General features: G+C 43.1%; 1 protein-coding gene across 3 annotated transcripts in view; it reads right to left on the bottom strand.

Annotated features, from left to right (window-relative positions):
* The window catches only part of LOC117970911 (inactive carboxypeptidase-like protein X2), a 70,717-nt gene extending 59,356 nt beyond the window's left edge, over positions 1 to 11,361 (bottom strand). For 2 of the 3 annotated variants that reach the window (XM_059008758.1, XM_059008761.1), the window contains exons 1-2: positions 10,578 to 11,361; positions 8,417 to 8,655 (exon numbers count right to left, since the gene is read on the bottom strand). In XM_059008758.1, the coding sequence (XP_058864741.1) occupies positions 8,417 to 8,639 (223 nt within the window). In that variant the 5' untranslated portion in view covers positions 8,640 to 8,655; positions 10,578 to 11,361. The remainder of the gene's footprint in view (positions 1 to 8,416; positions 8,656 to 10,577) is intronic. The other variant, XM_059008759.1, reaches the window with a different exon arrangement.
* Between the last annotated feature and the right edge of the window lie 6,902 nt (positions 11,362 to 18,263).

The following is an 18,263-nucleotide window of genomic DNA, read 5'->3' as shown; positions in this document are numbered from 1 at the left end:
CTGCTGGTGAGATGAGGGGCAGATATATTGTTGATTAACGAAACCACAGTTTGTGCTACAAAACCACAGTCAGAACAACCGATCGCTGCCAGTTAAATGTATTTTTTTTTTTGTCATTTTCTATGTAGTCGTGCAGTATTCGCATTGTTTGCTTTGCTCCCGGTGTGCATACTTTATTTGCCTCGAATTCGCTCGCTGGCGTCCGGTGTGCATAGCCCTTTAGCTTCAGATTTAGCTGGCAAAATAAATGTTTTTTTTTGTTTGTTTTGTTTTTGTGAAAACCCAGATTTATTTTTTTAGATTTAATTGCTGAACGATCATGTTTTTCAGATTTATCTGTTAGGTAAATGTTGAATCGACAACCAAAAAAAAAAAAAAAGATTTAAATGTATTTATTAGAAAACCCAGACTTAACATGCGACGTAACCAGTGATGTACCACAGGGATCAGAATTAGGTCCTCTGCTATTCCTAATCTACATTAATGATTTAGATTCTGGTATAGTAAGCAAACTTGTTAAATTTACAGACGACACAAAAATATGAGGAGTGGCAAACACTGCTGCAGCAGCAAAGGTCATTCAAAATGATCTAGACAGCATTCAGAACTGGGCAGACACATGGCAAATGACATTTAATAGAGACAAAATGCTCGGATATATTGTGAGAAGTGTTGAATTTAAATCAAGGGAAGTAATGTTAAAACTTTACAATGCATTAATAAGACCTCATCTAGAATATTGTGTTCAGTTCTGGTCACCTCGTTACAAAAAGGATATTGCTGCTCTAGAAAGAGTGCAAAGAAGAGCAACCAGAATTATCCCAGGTTTAAAAGGCATGTTGTATGCAGACAGGCTAAAAGAATTTAATCTATTCAGTCTTGAACAAAGAAGACTACGCGGTGATCTGATTCAAACATTCAAAATCCTAAAAGGTATAGACAATGTCGACCCAGGGGTCTTTTTTGACCTGAAAAAAGAAACAAGGACCAGGGGTCACAAATGGAGATTAGATAAAGGGGCATTCAGGACAGAAAATAGGAGGCACTTTTTTACACAGAGAATTGTGAAGGTCTGGAACCAACTCCCCAGTAATGTTGTTGAAGCTGACACCCTGGGATCCTTCAAGAAGCTGCTTGATGAGATTCTGGGATCAATAAGCTACTAACAACCAAATGAGCAAGATGGGCTGAATGGCCTCCTCTCGTTTGTAAACTTTCTTTTGTTCTTACGTCAGTTAAATGTTCACTAGCAAAGAAAAAAAAAGATTTATAGATGGATTTTAAATGTTGAATTTGTGATACGCTTATGTATTTAGCTAAATCTGGACTTTTTGTTGTTACATCTAGGAAAAAATATGCGATTTACATGAAATCGTGAAAAAAAAACACCTGTAAAACATAAAGTGCTAAAAAAGGGGGCGGCATTTCAAAAGTTTGTGCACCATTGTCCTACGAGGTGGTAGTATTGCTGCCCTTTTTTAACAGGAGTTTGCTCTTAAGAATGAAAATATGGACGGTTATAATGTACAGTGCCTTGCGAAAGTATTCGGCCCCCTTGAACTTTGCGACCTTTTGCCACATTTCAGGCTTCAAACATAAAGATATGAAACTGTAATTTTTTGTGAAGAATCAACAACAAGTGGGACACAATCATGAAGTGGAACGAAATTTATTGGATATTTCAAACTTTTTTAACAAATAAAAAACTGAAAAATTGGGCGTGCAAAATTATTCAGCCCCTTTACTTTCAGTGCAGCAAACTCTCTCCAGAAGTTCAGTGAGGATCTCTGAATGATCCAATGTTGACCTAAATGACTAATGATGATAAATAGAATCCACCTGTGTGTAATCAAGTCTCCGTATAAATGCACCTCCACTGTGATAGTCTCAGAGGTCCGTTTAAAGCGCAGAGAGCATCATGAAGAACAAGGAACACACCAGACAGGTCAGAGATACTGTTGTGGAGAAGTTTAAAGCCGGATTTGGATACAAAAAGATTTCCCAAGCTTTAAATATCCCAAGGAGCACTGTGCAAGCGATAATATTGAAATGGAAGGAGTATCAGACCACTGCAAATCTACCAAGACCTGGCCGTCCCTCTAAACTTTCAGCTCATACAAGGAGAAGACTGATCAGAGATGCAGCCAAGAGGCCCATGATCACTCTGGATGAACTGCAGAGATCTACAGCTGAGGCGGGAGACTCTGTCCATAGGACAACAATCAGTCGTATACTGCACAAATCTGGCCTTTATGGAAGAGTGGCAAGAAGAAAGCCATTTCTTAAAGATATCCATAAAAAGTGTCGTTTACAGTTTGCCACAAGCCACCTGGGAGACACACCAAACATGTGGAAGAAGGTGCTCTGGTCAGATGAAACCAAAATCGAACTTTTTGGCAACAATGCAAAACGTTATGTTTGGCGTAAAAGCAACACAGCTCATCACCCTGAACACACCATCCCCACTGTCAAACATGGTGGTGGCAGCATCATGGTTTGGGCCTGCTTTTCTTCAGCAGGGACAGGGAAGATGGTTAAAATTGATGGGAAGATGGATGGAGCCAAATACAGGACCATTCTGGAAGAAAACCTGATGGAGTCTGCAAAAGACCTGAGACTGGGACGGAGATTTGTCTTCCAACAAGACAATGATCCAAAACATAAAGCAAAATCTACAATGGAATGGTTCACAAATAAACATATCCAGGTGTTAGAATGGCCAAGTCAAAGTCCAGACCTGAATCCAATCGAGAATCTGTGGAAAGAACTGAAAACTGCTGTTCACAAATGCTCTCCATCCAACCTCAGTGAGCTCGAGCTGTTTTGCAAGGAGGAATGGGCAAAAATTTCAGTCTCTCGATGTGCAAAACTGATAGAGACATACCCCAAGCGACTTACAGCTGTAATCGCAGCAAAAGGTGGCGCTACAAAGTATTAACTTAAGGGGGCTGAATAATTTTGCACGCCCAATTTTTCAGTTTTTTATTTGTTAAAAAAGTTTGAAATATCCAATAAATTTCGTTCCACTTCATGATTGTGTCCCACTTGTTGTTGATTCTTCACAAAAAATTACAGTTTCATATCTTTATGTTTGAAGCCTGAAATGTGGCAAAAGGTCGCAAAGTTCAAGGGGGCCGAATACTTTCGCAAGGCACTGGGACCAGCTGATTCCTCCCCTTCTCTTTGGTATCAGAGAGGTACCTCAGGCTTCTACAGGATTTTCACCATTCGAGCTGTTGTATGGACGGAGACCCCAGGGTGTACTCGATCTGGTGAGAGAGATGTGGGAGGAGCAGCAGGACAATTCGACCAATTGGGGGCCTGGTTACGCACGTTTCAGCCTGGGGATAAAGTGCTTCTATTGTTACCCAGCTCTGAGCCCAAACTTCTGGCAAAGTGGCAAGTACGTTTTGAGGTTACACACCGGGTTGGGACGGTGGATTATGAGATTTGTCAGCCGGAGCAACGGAGAGAAAAGCACATTTATCATGTAAACCTCTTGAAGCCTTGGTTGCAACAGGAGGCTTTGTTAGTGGCGCAAGCAGATGACGTCACCTACCTGGGACCTGATCTTTCTGTGTTGGTGAAAAAGGGTTGTCACAGATTGCAGATAATCTGACACCAACACAGAAATGTCAGGCTCGGGCGATGGTGATGGAGTTTCCTGATGTGTTTTCTCCCATCCCGGGGCAGACTCAAGTAGCCCACCATCACATTGAGATTAAGCCGGGGGCGCCAGTTTGCCAGAGGCCGTATCGCATACCTGAGCGCAAAAGTCAGGTAGTAAAGGCGGAGATTGATGAGATGCTCAGACTGGGTGTAATAGAGGAGTCCCAAAGTGACTGGAACAGTCAGATTGTTTTAGTGGATAAGCCTGACGGGTCAACACGATTTTGCATTGACTTCAGGTGAGTTCATGAAAAATCGAAGTTTGACGTTTATCCCATGCCCCGTGTAGATGAGTTGCTGGAGCGTCTAGGTACGGCTCATTTTATGACGACACTGGATTTAACAAAGGGGTACTGGCAGATACCCCTGACCCTGGAATCTAGAGACAGCACGGCGTTTTCAACTCCCTTTGGGTTATACCAATCCAGGACCATGCCCTTTGGGTTGCACAGAGCACCAGCCACTTTCCAGCGGATGATGGAACGCATTTTGCGGCCCCATCAGCAGTACGCCGCTGCTTACATAGATGACGTGGTTATCCACAGTGAGGATTGGCCGAGTCATCTGTGTAAAGTAGCGGCGGTGCTGCAATCCTTGCGGGAGGCTGGGCTCACTGCTGACCCAAAGAAAGGTGCCATTGGGAAGAGTGAGTCGGAGTATTTGGGGTATCGAGTAGGGAGCGGCCAGATCAGACCGCTGATTGAAAGGCTTGGCTGACTGGCCGGTCCCTACAACCAAAACCAAGGTGTCCTCTTTCTTGGGACTAGCGGGCTATTATAAGAAGTTCATCCCGAGCTTCGCCACGCTCGCTGCTCCCTTGATAGACCTCACCTGGAAGGCTGCCCCAAATATGGTTCAGTGGACAGAGCCGTGCCAGAGAGCCTTTCTCGCTTTGAAGCGAAGGCTGTGTAGCAAGCCAGTACCATGCAGTCCTGATTTCAGTAGGAGGTTCACCCTACAGACGGATGCGTCAGAGCCTGGTCTCAGGGCACTGTTGTCTCAGGAGGTGTGGGGAAGCGAGCACCCGGTCCTGTATATCAGCAGGAAGCTCCTTCCCAGCGAGAAAAACTATATTACCATCGAGAATAAGTGTCTCGCAGTAAAATGGGCAGTCGAGTCACTCCTGTACTACCTCCTGGGGCGACACTTCACCCTGGTTACAGATCATGCCCCCTTAGCATGGCTTCACCGGATGAAGGATAACAACGCCAGAATCATGCGGTGGTACTTGGCCCTGCAGCCCTATGCCTTCAGGGTAGTCCACAGAGCAGGGAAACTACATCAAAACGCAGATTTTTTCTCTCGGGAAGGCATGGGGGTGTAGGATTTTTCTAATGGACTGGTGGTGCCATTCTGAGGAGGAGGATATGTAATGGGGGGAGATCTGTGCTGACTATCTGGCGCATGCGTGGTACTGCAGGAAGGGGGCAGCAGCCTTGTAGATCTGTCTGTCAGTCATGGCAGTGACACGGAGAGGTGGGGAAGAGGGTGTGTTGGCTTTCCCTCTCTCTGAGTAGCTGAGAGGAGGGCCTTGGGGGATTGCTCGGCCTATAAGTACTGCGCTAGGTTATGCATTCGGGTGGCTGTGATTGGAAACACACAGAGACGCTGGCTGAGAAGGCCAGTGGTTGGAACAAGCGACCAAAACAGGCAAGCACAGCTGAGGAAGACAGCCAGCAATAAATAAACAATTTTATTAAAATATCTTGTTACGTACCCAAGGGGACATGTGTAGTGATAGGGAAACCATGGCCACCCCAGTGTATAGTGCATAACAGCGTAGGACGGAGATCCCGAGCTGACCGGCTTAGTGGCAGTGGGGGCACTGCGTAAGCAGCACCTTTATTTTGTAGTTTTATTACTGTGTTTTATTTTTCCTTTTCATTTCGCCTTTTGTTTTCATTATTATTTTGAGCACCTGTGAGTGCGCCAGTGTTTCACTGTTTACTAGTATTGGTATTCCTGTGGTCCTGTGTACCGTTGTCGGTACTCAGGCCACGGACAACAGCGCCCTCTGTGGGCAATAAGAAAAAAACATCTGAAATAATAAAACTGGGCACCAGTGCGGTGTTTTCAAATAAAACTTCTGTCTCCCATGTGTGCAGTGAATTACTCACCACCCTTCCACAGTATCCAAATGGTATTTTACATTATAAGCACATGAACAACCTCAATTGTAATAATAATAGTAAAAAAAAATCACAAAGGAAAATCTATTTAGACAATTAAAAAAACTAACAATTGTAGACATTTCTTTCCAGCAGTGTTCCACGTTTGTCATGTTTAAGCATTTCCATATGGAGAGATAATGTATGCAATTATGCAATTATGAAATCAGTGAGTTGCAGTGACTACTAAGCCTGTTTGTTCTTGTTTCATGTAACATACAATAAACTAGCAATTTTACTAATGTTCAGCTAATGCAGACGTTTGCCTTACCTTGTGCAATTTTAAAGCTGTTTGTTCTGGTGAAAACTTATGAAAAAGTGTAAAGACAAGCACGCTTTAAAGCAAGCAGGCTCTGTATATGTTGGCTGTACTATGTATAACATGACAGATGTTAATATTACTTGGGAATACTGATTACTGGCTCCAAAAGTAGGTTAATATTAATATTACATATTAATTGGCAGGTGTTTCCAGATCCTACACTGTTGAAATCTGCTGTCTTGCCCATCATGACTGAAACCGACATTTAATAGGGAGATGCAGCCCTTATATATTACACAATAAATGCCAGGGATGCGACATACAGAAGCAGCACACAATACTATCTGCGCTACGTATCATATAAGAGCCCGTCCATAACGTTCAATCTGCAGCTAAAAAACATTAATCACAAAACAGACTGAAGGTCAGATGATATTCGTTATTGCACAAGCTTGCATTTAGATTTGCACATGAACCAAAAATCTGTTTATTATTAGAGTAATATATTAGAAATCATATCCCTCTTTGAGTATTTATAAAGAACTGCAGCCAGTTACCTTATGCCAGCTGAAGGGCTATTATGAAGAGCCAGGGAGTGTGTTAACTTGTAAATTATATTAGGAATGTGTTTTAAAGTATGAAAAGATCATATTAATTTCAATATTCCAGACTCATGAGTTGAATGTTTGTAAAGTTGGCTCCTGTATTTGGCAGAAAATAATTTGATGATATAAAAACCAATTGATTTATGTGATATTTGAAGTGAAAATGTCATGCAATTACAGTATTATTAAAAAGAAAAACACAAACAAATGTTAATAATGCCCTTTTTTGTCCAGCCACACAGAGTCGTGCAGTTAATGGATTTCCTTGTGCAGTCCCTATCCTTTCTTTATCTCAAGCACTATAAAGACACTGGCTGATCTAGCTTACATTACATATATCTATGGCAGGTGACTAGAAGTGATGATTACTCCTCAATACAAAAAATACTCAAACAGCATGCCTACTGCAAAGGTACTGCTGTGGGCATCCAGAAATAAAACTTATAAAAGAAAAACTATAACAGGATTTTGAAAACTTTAAAAATTGTTGTGAGGTTAAACAATCGTACTTCCAGTCTAAAAGTTTACCACAGAAAATTAGCATGGTCATTTTCTGTTTTTCCATGTATTTACCATTGTTTACCATGATTTGCCATATTTTTATTAGGCTTTACTATACCTATCTATCTGTGCGTTACAGAGGTTACCTATGCTTTACCATGCTTTCGCTATGCTTTATTACACTTTACCATGCTTTTACTATGAGAAATGTTTGTAAGTGTTTTAATGGACTATCAGGTTACTAACTGACCCTGGAGCAGAGTGTCCACCCAGTCAGAACCCACATGTCAGTGGCAAGACCTCCTGAGATTCCATCTGTCAGGATGGATTTTACAATGGAGCTGAATTATAGACCTCACAGCCTGTAGGCACAGGAAAGATCCTGACCTGCCAGTAATTAGGAATAAACAAAAGGCTCACCTGTCTCCAACATCTTTTGAATGGCTAGGTACTGTAATTCATCCCATACCCTGTTCTCCGTCTCCACCTAATTTCCAACCGGGCCCCCCCCCCAGCCCTGGTGTCTGTGCTGCTCGTATTGACTGGGGTTAACTTCAACTCCTTTTAACATTTTAAACTTCAATCAAGTCCCCCCTTATTCTTTGTTCCAGGATAAAGGTGCAGTTATTTCAGCCTGTCTTCAAAGCTCATTCCTTTAGGCCCTGAGATTAGTCTGGCTGCTCTTTGCTCTCTTCAAGGCCATGCTGTCTTTTTTCTATTGTGGGGACATCTAGCTTATTCAAATCTGTTGTCTATTTTGATGAGGGGTGATAATTTATTCAGGGACACCAACATATTAAAAGGGGAATACATGACCCTTCCTCAGTAGTTTCTCATTCCTAGAAATTGGATACATATTTTGAGAGGTCTATCCCATAGTACTGCATTTTATTGCATTAATTATACTGCAAGCATCATTATTTGCCAATGCTTCACTACTGTGATATGGGAAGTATGACAATGTGGCTAAACCTAGTATTTATTAATGCTGTTAATATGTTAGTGAGCTAGTTAGCAGGTTTGTGCTCAAACCTGGCAACAAACAGGCTTATATTTTCACACAGGAAACATCTGTTTGATTAATTTTGCTTAAGGCATTTGAAAGATAACGCAAGATGTTTATTACTTGAATAGATGGTTCAACGTTTAATGAGAGTTTTGATTAGCCTAATACCAGAAGTAAGCAGATCTCAAGTTAAAGTTTCTCCTACCTGCAAGGATTTCTTCGGGAGACTTCTTAGATTTTGTCTTCATGGCCTTCTCCCCAGTATACTCCTGGACCTCCCCCTCCGTCCCCTCCATGAGGAAGCCCTTTTGGAACTCTGTGATGTCATAATCCGTGAGGACAGCCTGCGAGCGAGCAGGAGCACTCCATGTCAGGAGGACCCCGAGGCAGAGCAGGGCACAGGTGCACACTGTAGCTTTCCACTCCATCTTCACTTTAACACTCCTTGAGATTGTGGGAAAATATGGCTATATAAATACTAACTCTTTATCTCACTGATTTGACATCAAAATAACAGTGAAATACTGAAAACCGTGAATAAGTGCAGGGCCCTTTCCAGTACCGGATAATACATGTACTGTACAACTTGCTGCCAACATGGCCTAACTGTGAATGAACTGAATCGTGAATGATCCAATCATGTATATATTCAACATTTAAATATTGTCTAACACTATTATCATGTAAAACCAATGTCATTTTCAATATACCGGTACAGTTGTAGTCAAAAGTTTACATACCCCGATGGAAATTTATAATTTCTAGAAATTTCTCAAAAACAAACAATTTTCGGAAAAATCTTTTGTAGCAAAAGTTTTGCTTTTTTGGATGAGGAAAAAAAGTTGCTAGAAATTTCAACATGAAGTGCAGAATCTAATTCTAGAAAAGTCTAGAAGATGCTGGATTGTAGGTGAACATTCTTAGAGTATAAAAGGGTTAGGCATAAGATGATTGCTGTCATTACCAATAAGTCAATATCGGAAAAAAGTAAAGAGTATCTGAAGACCTAGGCAGAAAATGATTTATTGTCATAAAGCTGGAGAAGAAGATTACGAGCATCTGAGTATCCCAATTTCAACTATTGTTTCTATTATCAAGAAGTACAAGACTCATGGTACTGTCAACGCTCCCTTGGTCTGGAAGAAAGAAGATTCTTTCACCAAGAAGTAGAAGAATTGTGAGGAAGGTTAATAACATTCTGAGATTGACTGGCAAAGATATTCAAAGTGAATTGGCTGCAAGTGGGACTGGGGTTTCCATTTCAACCATAGGTTGAGTATTGCATGGTGAAGGTCTCAATGGTTGCAGGCCAGGGAAAAAGCCACTCTTAGTAAAATGTCACAAGGACAAACACTTAAAGTTTGCAAAATGGCATTTAAATTATGGATTAGTGGAGTGATGCAAGCTATTTGGTCACGCTGATATTCGTTACGTTTGGAGAAAGTCTGGTGAGGCGTACAAAGAAAAGAACACCATGCCTACTGTCAAGTATGGAGGTGGTAATATCCTTCTATGGGGCTGTTTTTCCTCTCATGGCACAGGAAATGTATTTCCAATACATGGTAAAATGGATTCCATAGCATACCAAAAGATATTGGCCAATCAGCACAACTGGACGTTCCAACACAACAACAATTCAAAGCACACATCAAAATCTTCAGAATGGTTAAAGAAAAATAAAATCAAGGTTCTTGTATGTCCTAGTCAAAGTTCCGATCTAAATCCGATTGAGAATCTTTGGTATGAGTTGAAGAAGGCTGTGCTCAAGAGAAGTCCTCTGAATTTGAATGAACTGGAACAATTTTGCATTGAGGAATGGTCAAAAAATCACTAAAGAATCATGCCAAAAGCTCATTGACAAATATTCTAATCATTTAAAATAAGTTATTTTTGCTAAAGGTGTCTCAACAAGCTATTAATTTAATTTTCCTTGTCAGGGTATGAATACTTTTAAATTAGCATTTTTGGAGTTTTGCGAAAGAAATTGCTGAAATAATAATTGTAGATATCTATTTTTTGTAACTTTTTTCTTCATCCACAAAAGCAAACTTTTGCTACAAAAGATTTTTCCTATAATTATATGTTTTCAAGAAATTTCTAGAAATTATAAATTTCCATTGGGGTATGTAAACTTTAGACTACAATTGTATGTTCAATGTATTATATTTTATATAACAGTACTTTAAATATTCACTCTCAAAATAAAGTCCATGCATATTAAAAAAGAAAAAAGAATAAATCAACTAACAATCCCTGAACATAAATTGGACTGATATCATAGACTTCTATGAAATATCATTTCAGGTAAACTTATTTCAAACACATGAAATAAGGCAGCTCACTTATAAAATATATATATACAATACCAACTGATGTGATGACCCCAAACTTCTCACACAGACTGATACAGATCGACGAAGCTCCTCACAGCAGTCCTGCAATGTCCATTTGGAAGCAGTCAATATGTGTGACTAAAGACTGGTGGTTCTGGAGGCTTTCCTATAGTAGTCCACACCAGCAGGAAAAACAGTCAGAGCGAAAGCTGGGAAAGGAAACAGACTGGTGGGAGTCAAATGCTTAGACTATGATATGATCTCTAGAGTGACAATACAGTGTAGACCCCTGGGGAAATTAAAGTAGTTAATCTGCCGATTCTGCAACTTTCCCCAGAACTTTAAATGAATCACTGTCGCCCGAGCGCTCACTCCAAGGAAATTCCTGAAGCTTGAAGTAAAGGTGTTGGCTATAGTTGGAAAGAAAAGAAAATGTAAATCTATGTTGCAATGCACTAGGCTTAAGATTCTTAAAAAAAAGTTTAATAATCCCAAATACAGCAGGACTCCAGGTTAAAATGGCGGCAGGGAGATATCCAGGCAGATATTGCAGAGAAAAGTAGAGAAAGTTCCAGTTTATGCAGACTCTGCAGTTATTTGTTGTTCTAGCAATTTTCCCCAGCTTTTTTTAGGGCTATCTTTATACTTTTTAGTTTTTTTCTGTTTTTTCTTTAAAAGGCACTCCCTGCTTGAATATCAAAGATAACAAGAAAGCTGGAGAAGTATTTAGGAGGAGCTGATAAGAGAACTGCCAAATCCGTCTGTCTTTCCTTAGTCCTCTTGCAGCAGTGCTCGTCTGCAATGCTGTGGCAGCTGCACATGTCTTTAATACTGCAGGAAACCCGAAGCCCAGCCCCTGACTCATTTAACAAGACTTTAAAACAGGGCAGAATTACAATGTCTAAGGAAAGGGAGGGGAGTGAGCTGTAAGGTTATGGTCTTCAAGTCTATAGCTAGTTCAAGCATATAAATCACTCTGTTATCAGATAAGTATCTGGGAATGACTCAGGAATTAAATGGAATTTAAAAAATAAATTTCAGGGAAAGGTTGTTTTTCCCCTCATGTCTAATTAGAGGCAGATGGGCATGTTTGTAATTCAACTCTAATATAATACAACATGCTGACAGGCTTTGCGTGTAAAATACATTGTTGATTTACTTGTTTTTAACAGCCCTCTAATTACCCCCATCCCTCTCTCTCTCTCTCTCTCTCTCTCTCTCTCTCTCTCTCTAGACAAAGCCAACAGTGTTTTTCAGATTAATTCAAGAATACTTGAATTTTCGTATTTAAACTGGATTCATAACAGATGCTGTAAGAGGGTGTGTGAGTGGTTCACTGTTTACACAGGAGTCAGAAAGTGTTTCTCAGGCGGCTGCCACTAGGGTATCAGCAATAGTATCCCTAGGGGGTGGGGAACAAACACACAGGTGCTTCTTGCCATGGGCACTCTCAGGGTTGCTACCAACAATGGTATAGTCCACAGGTATTGCAAGTGCAGAAATAATAGTTCATAATCACATGGAGAAAATAAAAAGAGACTGCCAAGAATCCATTTTACAACCTTTTAATGCAAAAAATGTGGTGGAAGTAACGAGGCCATGGGGATTGCTTTGCCTGTCTTCCTGTTGTTGAAGGCTGAGGAACTCCGAATCTGTGGGGTTTCTAACAGAGAGAGACAGACATGCTTTTGGACCGCCCTTCCACTAGGAGTCTAGGACTAGGAGTTTTCTACCACAATGAGTGCTGCGATTCACAACTGAATTCATCTCAGTTTTAATGGCTCACCAGTTATATCTATTATCTCAGCTAAGATCAACTCAGAGCTGACCACTGATGTTGACATTTTTAAGAAACATAAGAAAAAAAGAAAATTTAGGCCATTTGGCCCATCTGATCATCCTGTTCCTATTAGCTGATTGATCTCAGAACTTTGTCAAGTCGGGTCTTAAAGGATCCAAGTATTTCTGCCTCAACATCATGACTAGGCAGCCCATTCCATACCCTCACCACTCTCTGTGTGAAGAAGTGTCTCCTTCTCTCTGTCCTAAGCCCTCACTTAACATGTGCTGTTGCGTCACTGGAAAATTCACATCCTTTTACAATAATTCTACAAAAACATTGAAAAGTAAATGTAAATGAAACAGGCTCTAGCCTAGTCTAGGTCAAGATAATGCTGACAAGTAACAACTGTGATTCTTGAAACGTATTTTTGTTTACGACTGTAAGTCGATCCCTGGATAAGGGCATCTGCAAAGAAATAAATAATAATAATAACAATAATAATAATAATAACAAAGGATAAACTAGGAAAGTAAATAGTTATTGCAATACGAATGTGTTTGTGTGTAAAATATATTTGTTAAATCACGAAAGGTAGTTATTTACAAAATACAGGTACTTTATAATAACTACTAATTGTGGTAAGGTGTTTTTAGGTCCTCATTCAAATACTGAGGGGACTTATTCATCTACCAGCATCCCTGTCATCTTCACCAGACTTTTATCATACACTCCTAACCGCCTCGCATTTACCTAGAATTTGATTTTATACAAATATTTTGTAACTTTTATGTACCATGCAATTATTGCGTGATTACGAGGACCCCCTGTTGATGCATGCCCTTTAGTACTGTGCGATTATTGCGTGATTACGAGGACCCCCTGTAGATGCATGCCCTTCAGTACTGTGCGATTATTGTGTGATTACGAGGACCCCCTGTAGATGCATGCCCTTCAGTACTGTGCGATTATTGTGTGATTACGAGGACCCCCTGTAGATGCATGCCCTGTTTTGTTATTACCGTTTGCCAAGCTCTCAAATTTAATAGTGCATGCTTTATAAGCTGTTAAAAACAGAAAAGAAAGGAGCCATTCCTCCCTTAGTGCTGGAGAGCCCCCTTCTCCAAACCCCCCATCCCCAGCTGTAAGGGGCTAGGTGGAGGTGATAAGACCCAGCTTGTACTTTTGGAAAGACTATACCTTGGCAGACATCCAGACATAACAGCAGGAAAAAAATAAACACTAGACACATGAACTAATACACTTTAACCAGGTTTCCAGGGAGTTTGTAAGACACAGCTGATCATGGGAAGCAAGGTCTGGGACGCTAATGGGAAGTGATCAGCACCATGTTTGAATGACACAGCTGTTTGGTAAAGATCAAAGCATAGCATTGGTCTCGGTTCATTATGTCAGTCAAGCGGTTAAGTGGATGGGAGGCCTTAAAGGACACGTACAACTTAGCATCCCTTAAAAACACACATTACGATTGTAAGAAAGCCAAAGAATGTTGAAGCAGTGAAGGCATTTATTCAAATCCAGCGACAGAATGACTGCGAATCGCACTGTTCCAAATTACTCCTCACTGCTAAGCAGGATATCACCTTTTAAATATAGGTTTAAACATGCTTTCTTTATAAACATTGTATATATATATAAACTGAATACCCCATGTACATCGAGTCATTTCACGCATGTGTATAGCTGTATACAACAGAATAACTACAGTACTCTATGAACTTTCATGGTATGTGGGTCATTGGGGCTGGGTTATTATTTGCACATTTCACCCCATACCATAATATTTTACCTCATGTCTAAATATCCCTGAATATATCATGAGCACCTAGTTTTCACTGTATGTATGAGGGGGGGGGGGGGGGGGGGGGGTTTACGTGTCAAAACCTTTGATCTGGCACGTTGAGAGCTGCGTTCTCTCTTGCTTTCCATGCTCTTTAAGCCTGATATCTGTTATTAGCTGTTCTGTCTTTGTTACTTCTAACTCTAACTTTTTTTTTTTTTTTTTTTTTTTTAGTGTATTTAATGTATTATGCATTGTTCTTTTACTGTATCTTGTAAAGCGCTTTGTGATGGTGGTCCGCTAGCAGGCTCTCCAGGTACACATGGAAAGGATTCCCTTTGGTGATTACAAGATTTCCTCCTGTGTCGTGTTTATAAAAATGGTCTGGCACAGGCTCAGGAAGGGTCTGTCACAGCTTGCAGCTCAAATACTTTCTATCTCTGCTCATGTTGATTCGGGGCCAGGACCACCTTGGGGCTAACAGGCATTGACTGAACTACAGGAGTGTGTTGAGAGGAAGGGAATGTACAATAATTAACACGACACTGACACCCTGCAGGCTCTCAGAGACAGGAGCATTCCAAACCACTAGGCAAATTCTACTAATTAAAATACATACCATTATTTTACTTTCAAATCTTTTCTCATTTCTCTTATATTACTCTACGTATTACTCTTTTGTAATGTCTGTCTGTCTATTTACCATACGCATTCTCGAATATCTTTCACTCGCTTTATTCATTATTTGATGAAGTAAAAAATGAAGTGATATCTATAACAAAAACATTATCAATGTAAAAAACAAGTTAGAAAAACGCAACAGCCGTTTAAAGGGGTGATATCAAACACAAAAGTACAAGTTAGGAGAAGCAATTAGGCCAATCTTGTCAAGCATCAAGCAAATAGGCACAATTGGAAAGGTGCTGGGGCCCAAGATTCACACAATTCTTGCTAATTCTTGCTTCTAACTTGGCGCCTTTTTTTGATCGCTTCACTCCACTTTATCGCTCCACTTGAAATGCTCTTTGTATGACTTGAAGTGACTGAGACACACACACACTGAGACACACACACAATGACACATACACACACACTGAGAAACACACACACTGAGACACAAACACTCTGAGACACACACAGACACACTGAAACACACACACCGAGACACACATACACTGAGAAACACACACACACTACAACACACACAGTCTCAGTCACTTCAAGTCATACAAAAGAGCATTTCAAGTGGTTTGAATTTGCAGCATGATGTTCTTGAAGAGCACACGACCTTAGCCCGCCGCGCCACTGCGCATTTCAAGTGGAGCAAAGCGATCAAAAAAAGGCGCCAAGTTAGTGTGTGAGTGTGTCTCAGTGTGTGAGTGTGTCTCAGTGTGTGTCTCAAGTTAGTGTGTGAGTGTGTCTCAGTGTGTGAGTGTGTGTCTCAAGTTAGTGTGTGAGTGTGTCTCAGTGTGTGAATGTGTGTCTCAGTTACTTCAAGTCATACAAAGAGCATTTCAAGTGGAGCGATAAAGTGGAGCGAAGCGATCAAAAAAAGGCGCCAAGTTAGAAGCAAGAATTGTGTGAATCTTGGGCCCCAGCACCTTTCCAATTGTGCCTATTTGCTTGATGCTTGACAAGATTGGCCTAATTACTTTTCCTAACTTGGGCTTTTGTGTTTGATATCACCCCTTGTCACAAAGACGGCCAGAGTGGGTTGCGTCAGACCAGACAGGAATTCAAACACAGACAGTGGTTGTGATGAGCTGAGTGCAATGGCTGCACTCAGCGTTTATTAACAAATAAAACGGTTGTAAACAGTACAAAAACAGGACACGGCACTTGCGCCAAAATAAACAGACATACAAAACGGACTAACACTAACAAACAGGGACGAACAAACACGGTGAGTGAAAACACTTATCTTTACTCTTTACTCTTTACTCTTTACGCTTTTGCTTTCTTACTTTCTCCTCCTCTCTCTCCCGTTCTCCACTCACCGAACACCTAACCACAAGTGACTAAAACGTGCATCTATATATACTGTTGTGCTGGGATTCAATTACTAATTAATTACTCACTTGAATCCCAGCACGTGAATTCATTACGTGCAACCCCGTGCCACACATTATACACATTTTATCTGCACGTGAAGTGATGTGCCATCCTCGTGCCTAAATATAATTATACACTTTAAACACACGTGAAACACAGACCTGTTTATATCCCGTGTACCAATCTATACACCAACATTAACATACGCACGCATACATACACAAAACACACAAATGCACACAGGGGCGGGGCACTTTGCCACATATACCCCCCCTTGTGCGCAGCACACATGGCCTCAACGGCCACCTCCCCCCTTAAAAACCCAGCAGTCCAGGACAAAGTCTCGGGCTGGGAAGGGAGGCTTCAGTGGGCCCTTGGCTGGCAATGCTGTCAGCACCCCTGCCGGTAGTGGCACGGCTGACAGCCTGTTGGTCCCGTCCTGCAGCGAAAAAGCTGCGGGGGCAGGTGGTCCCCCGACCTCCCCCTTCTTCGTAGCCGGCAGCTCCCTCCTGTGGGGCTCCGGCCACAAGAACTCCTGCAGCGAAACTGCTGCTGGGGAAAGTGGTCTCCAGACCTCGTCCCCCTTCTTCGTGGCCGGCAGCTCCCCTTTCTGGGGCTCCGGCCACCGTACTCCCTGCGGAGGTACGGGCAGCAGAGGCAGCTCCTGCTCCTCTGCTCCGGGTGGTGGCGGAGGCAGAGGCAGCTCCAGCTCCTCTGCTCCTGGCGGTGGTGGAGGCAGAGGCAGCTCCAGCTCCTCTGCTCCTGGCGGTGGTGGAGGCAGAGGCAGCTCCAGCTCCTCTGCTCCTGGCGGTGGTGGAGGCAGCGGCAGCTCCAGCTCCTCTGCTCCTGGCGGTGGTGGAGGCAGAGGCAGCTCCAGCTCCTCTGCTCCTGGCGGTGATGGAGGCAGAGGCAGCTCCTGCTCCTCTGCTCCTGGAGGTGGTGGAGGCAGAGGCAGCTCCTGCTCCTCTGCTCCTGGAGGTGGTGGAGGCAGAGGCAGCTCCTGCTCCTCTGCTCCTGGAAGTGGTGGAGGCAGAGGCAGCTCCTGCTCCTCTGCTCCTGGCGGTGGTGGAGGCAGAGGCAGCTCCTGCTCCTCTGCTCCTGGTGGTGGTGGAGGCAGAGGCAGCTCCTGCTCCTCTGCTCCTAGTGGAGGAAGCGGTGGAGGTGGCGGAGGCAGAGGCAGCTCCTCTGCTCCTGGCGGCGCTGGCTCCCTCCGCTGTGGCGGCTGGGCTGGTGCGCGCCGTGCTGCCTTCAGCAGCATGAATAGAGGCTGCTGGGGGACACCAGCCTCCTGCCCCTCTCCCCCCCAAAAATTTCCAGGGGGTTGGGCCTGTAACCCCTCCCCTTCCGGCTCTTGGGGCTGAACCAGCAGGCATTTTCCCTCTGCTGGTGGCTTGGGTCCCAGAGCTGTGGAAGCCCCGACTTGCCTCCCTTTGGGCTGTGGACGCACCGACTCCTCCCTTTTGGGCTGTGGACGCACCGACTCCTCCCTTTTGGGCTGTGGACGCACCGACTCCTCCCTTTTGGGCTGTGGACGCACCGACTCCCCCCTCTTGGGCTGTGGACGTTCGGGCTCCCCCCACTCAGGCGTAGGACGTTCGGGCTCCTCCCACTCAGGCGTAGGATGTTCGGGCTCCTCCCACTCAGGCGTAGGACGTTCGGGCTCCTCCCACTCAGGCGTAGGACGTTCGGGCTCCTCCCACTCAGGCGCAGGACGTTCAGGCTCCTCCCACTCAGGCGTAGGATGTTCGGGCTCCTCCTCCCCTGGCTCCTGCTCTGGGCAGTCCTCGTCCTCATGCCCATAGGCAATGCACATGGTGCACCAACTTGGCTCCCTCTGCTTCCTCCTCACTTTTCCCCCTCTCTGCCTCCTTCTCCTCACCTTCCTCATTTGGGCTGGTTCCTCCTCCTCTTCCTGGAAGGGGCAGACAGCCACTGTGTGCCCATACACCCCGCAGGCAAGGCACCAGCCTTGGTCCTCCAACCTGCCGAGGAGCTCCTCCAGCTCACTGCAGCCGTCTCTCCAGTTCCAGCCTTCCATTGTATTTTGTTTTTATTTATTTTAAATCCAAGAAACTGCGGTTCCTGC

This window comes from Acipenser ruthenus, chromosome 37 (assembly GCF_902713425.1).
Source record: "Acipenser ruthenus chromosome 37, fAciRut3.2 maternal haplotype, whole genome shotgun sequence".
In the NCBI taxonomy this organism is placed as follows: Eukaryota; Metazoa; Chordata; class Actinopteri; order Acipenseriformes; family Acipenseridae; genus Acipenser; species Acipenser ruthenus.
The sequence above is the reverse complement of the archived record's forward strand: the minus strand, read 5'-3'. Positions and strand labels throughout refer to the sequence as shown.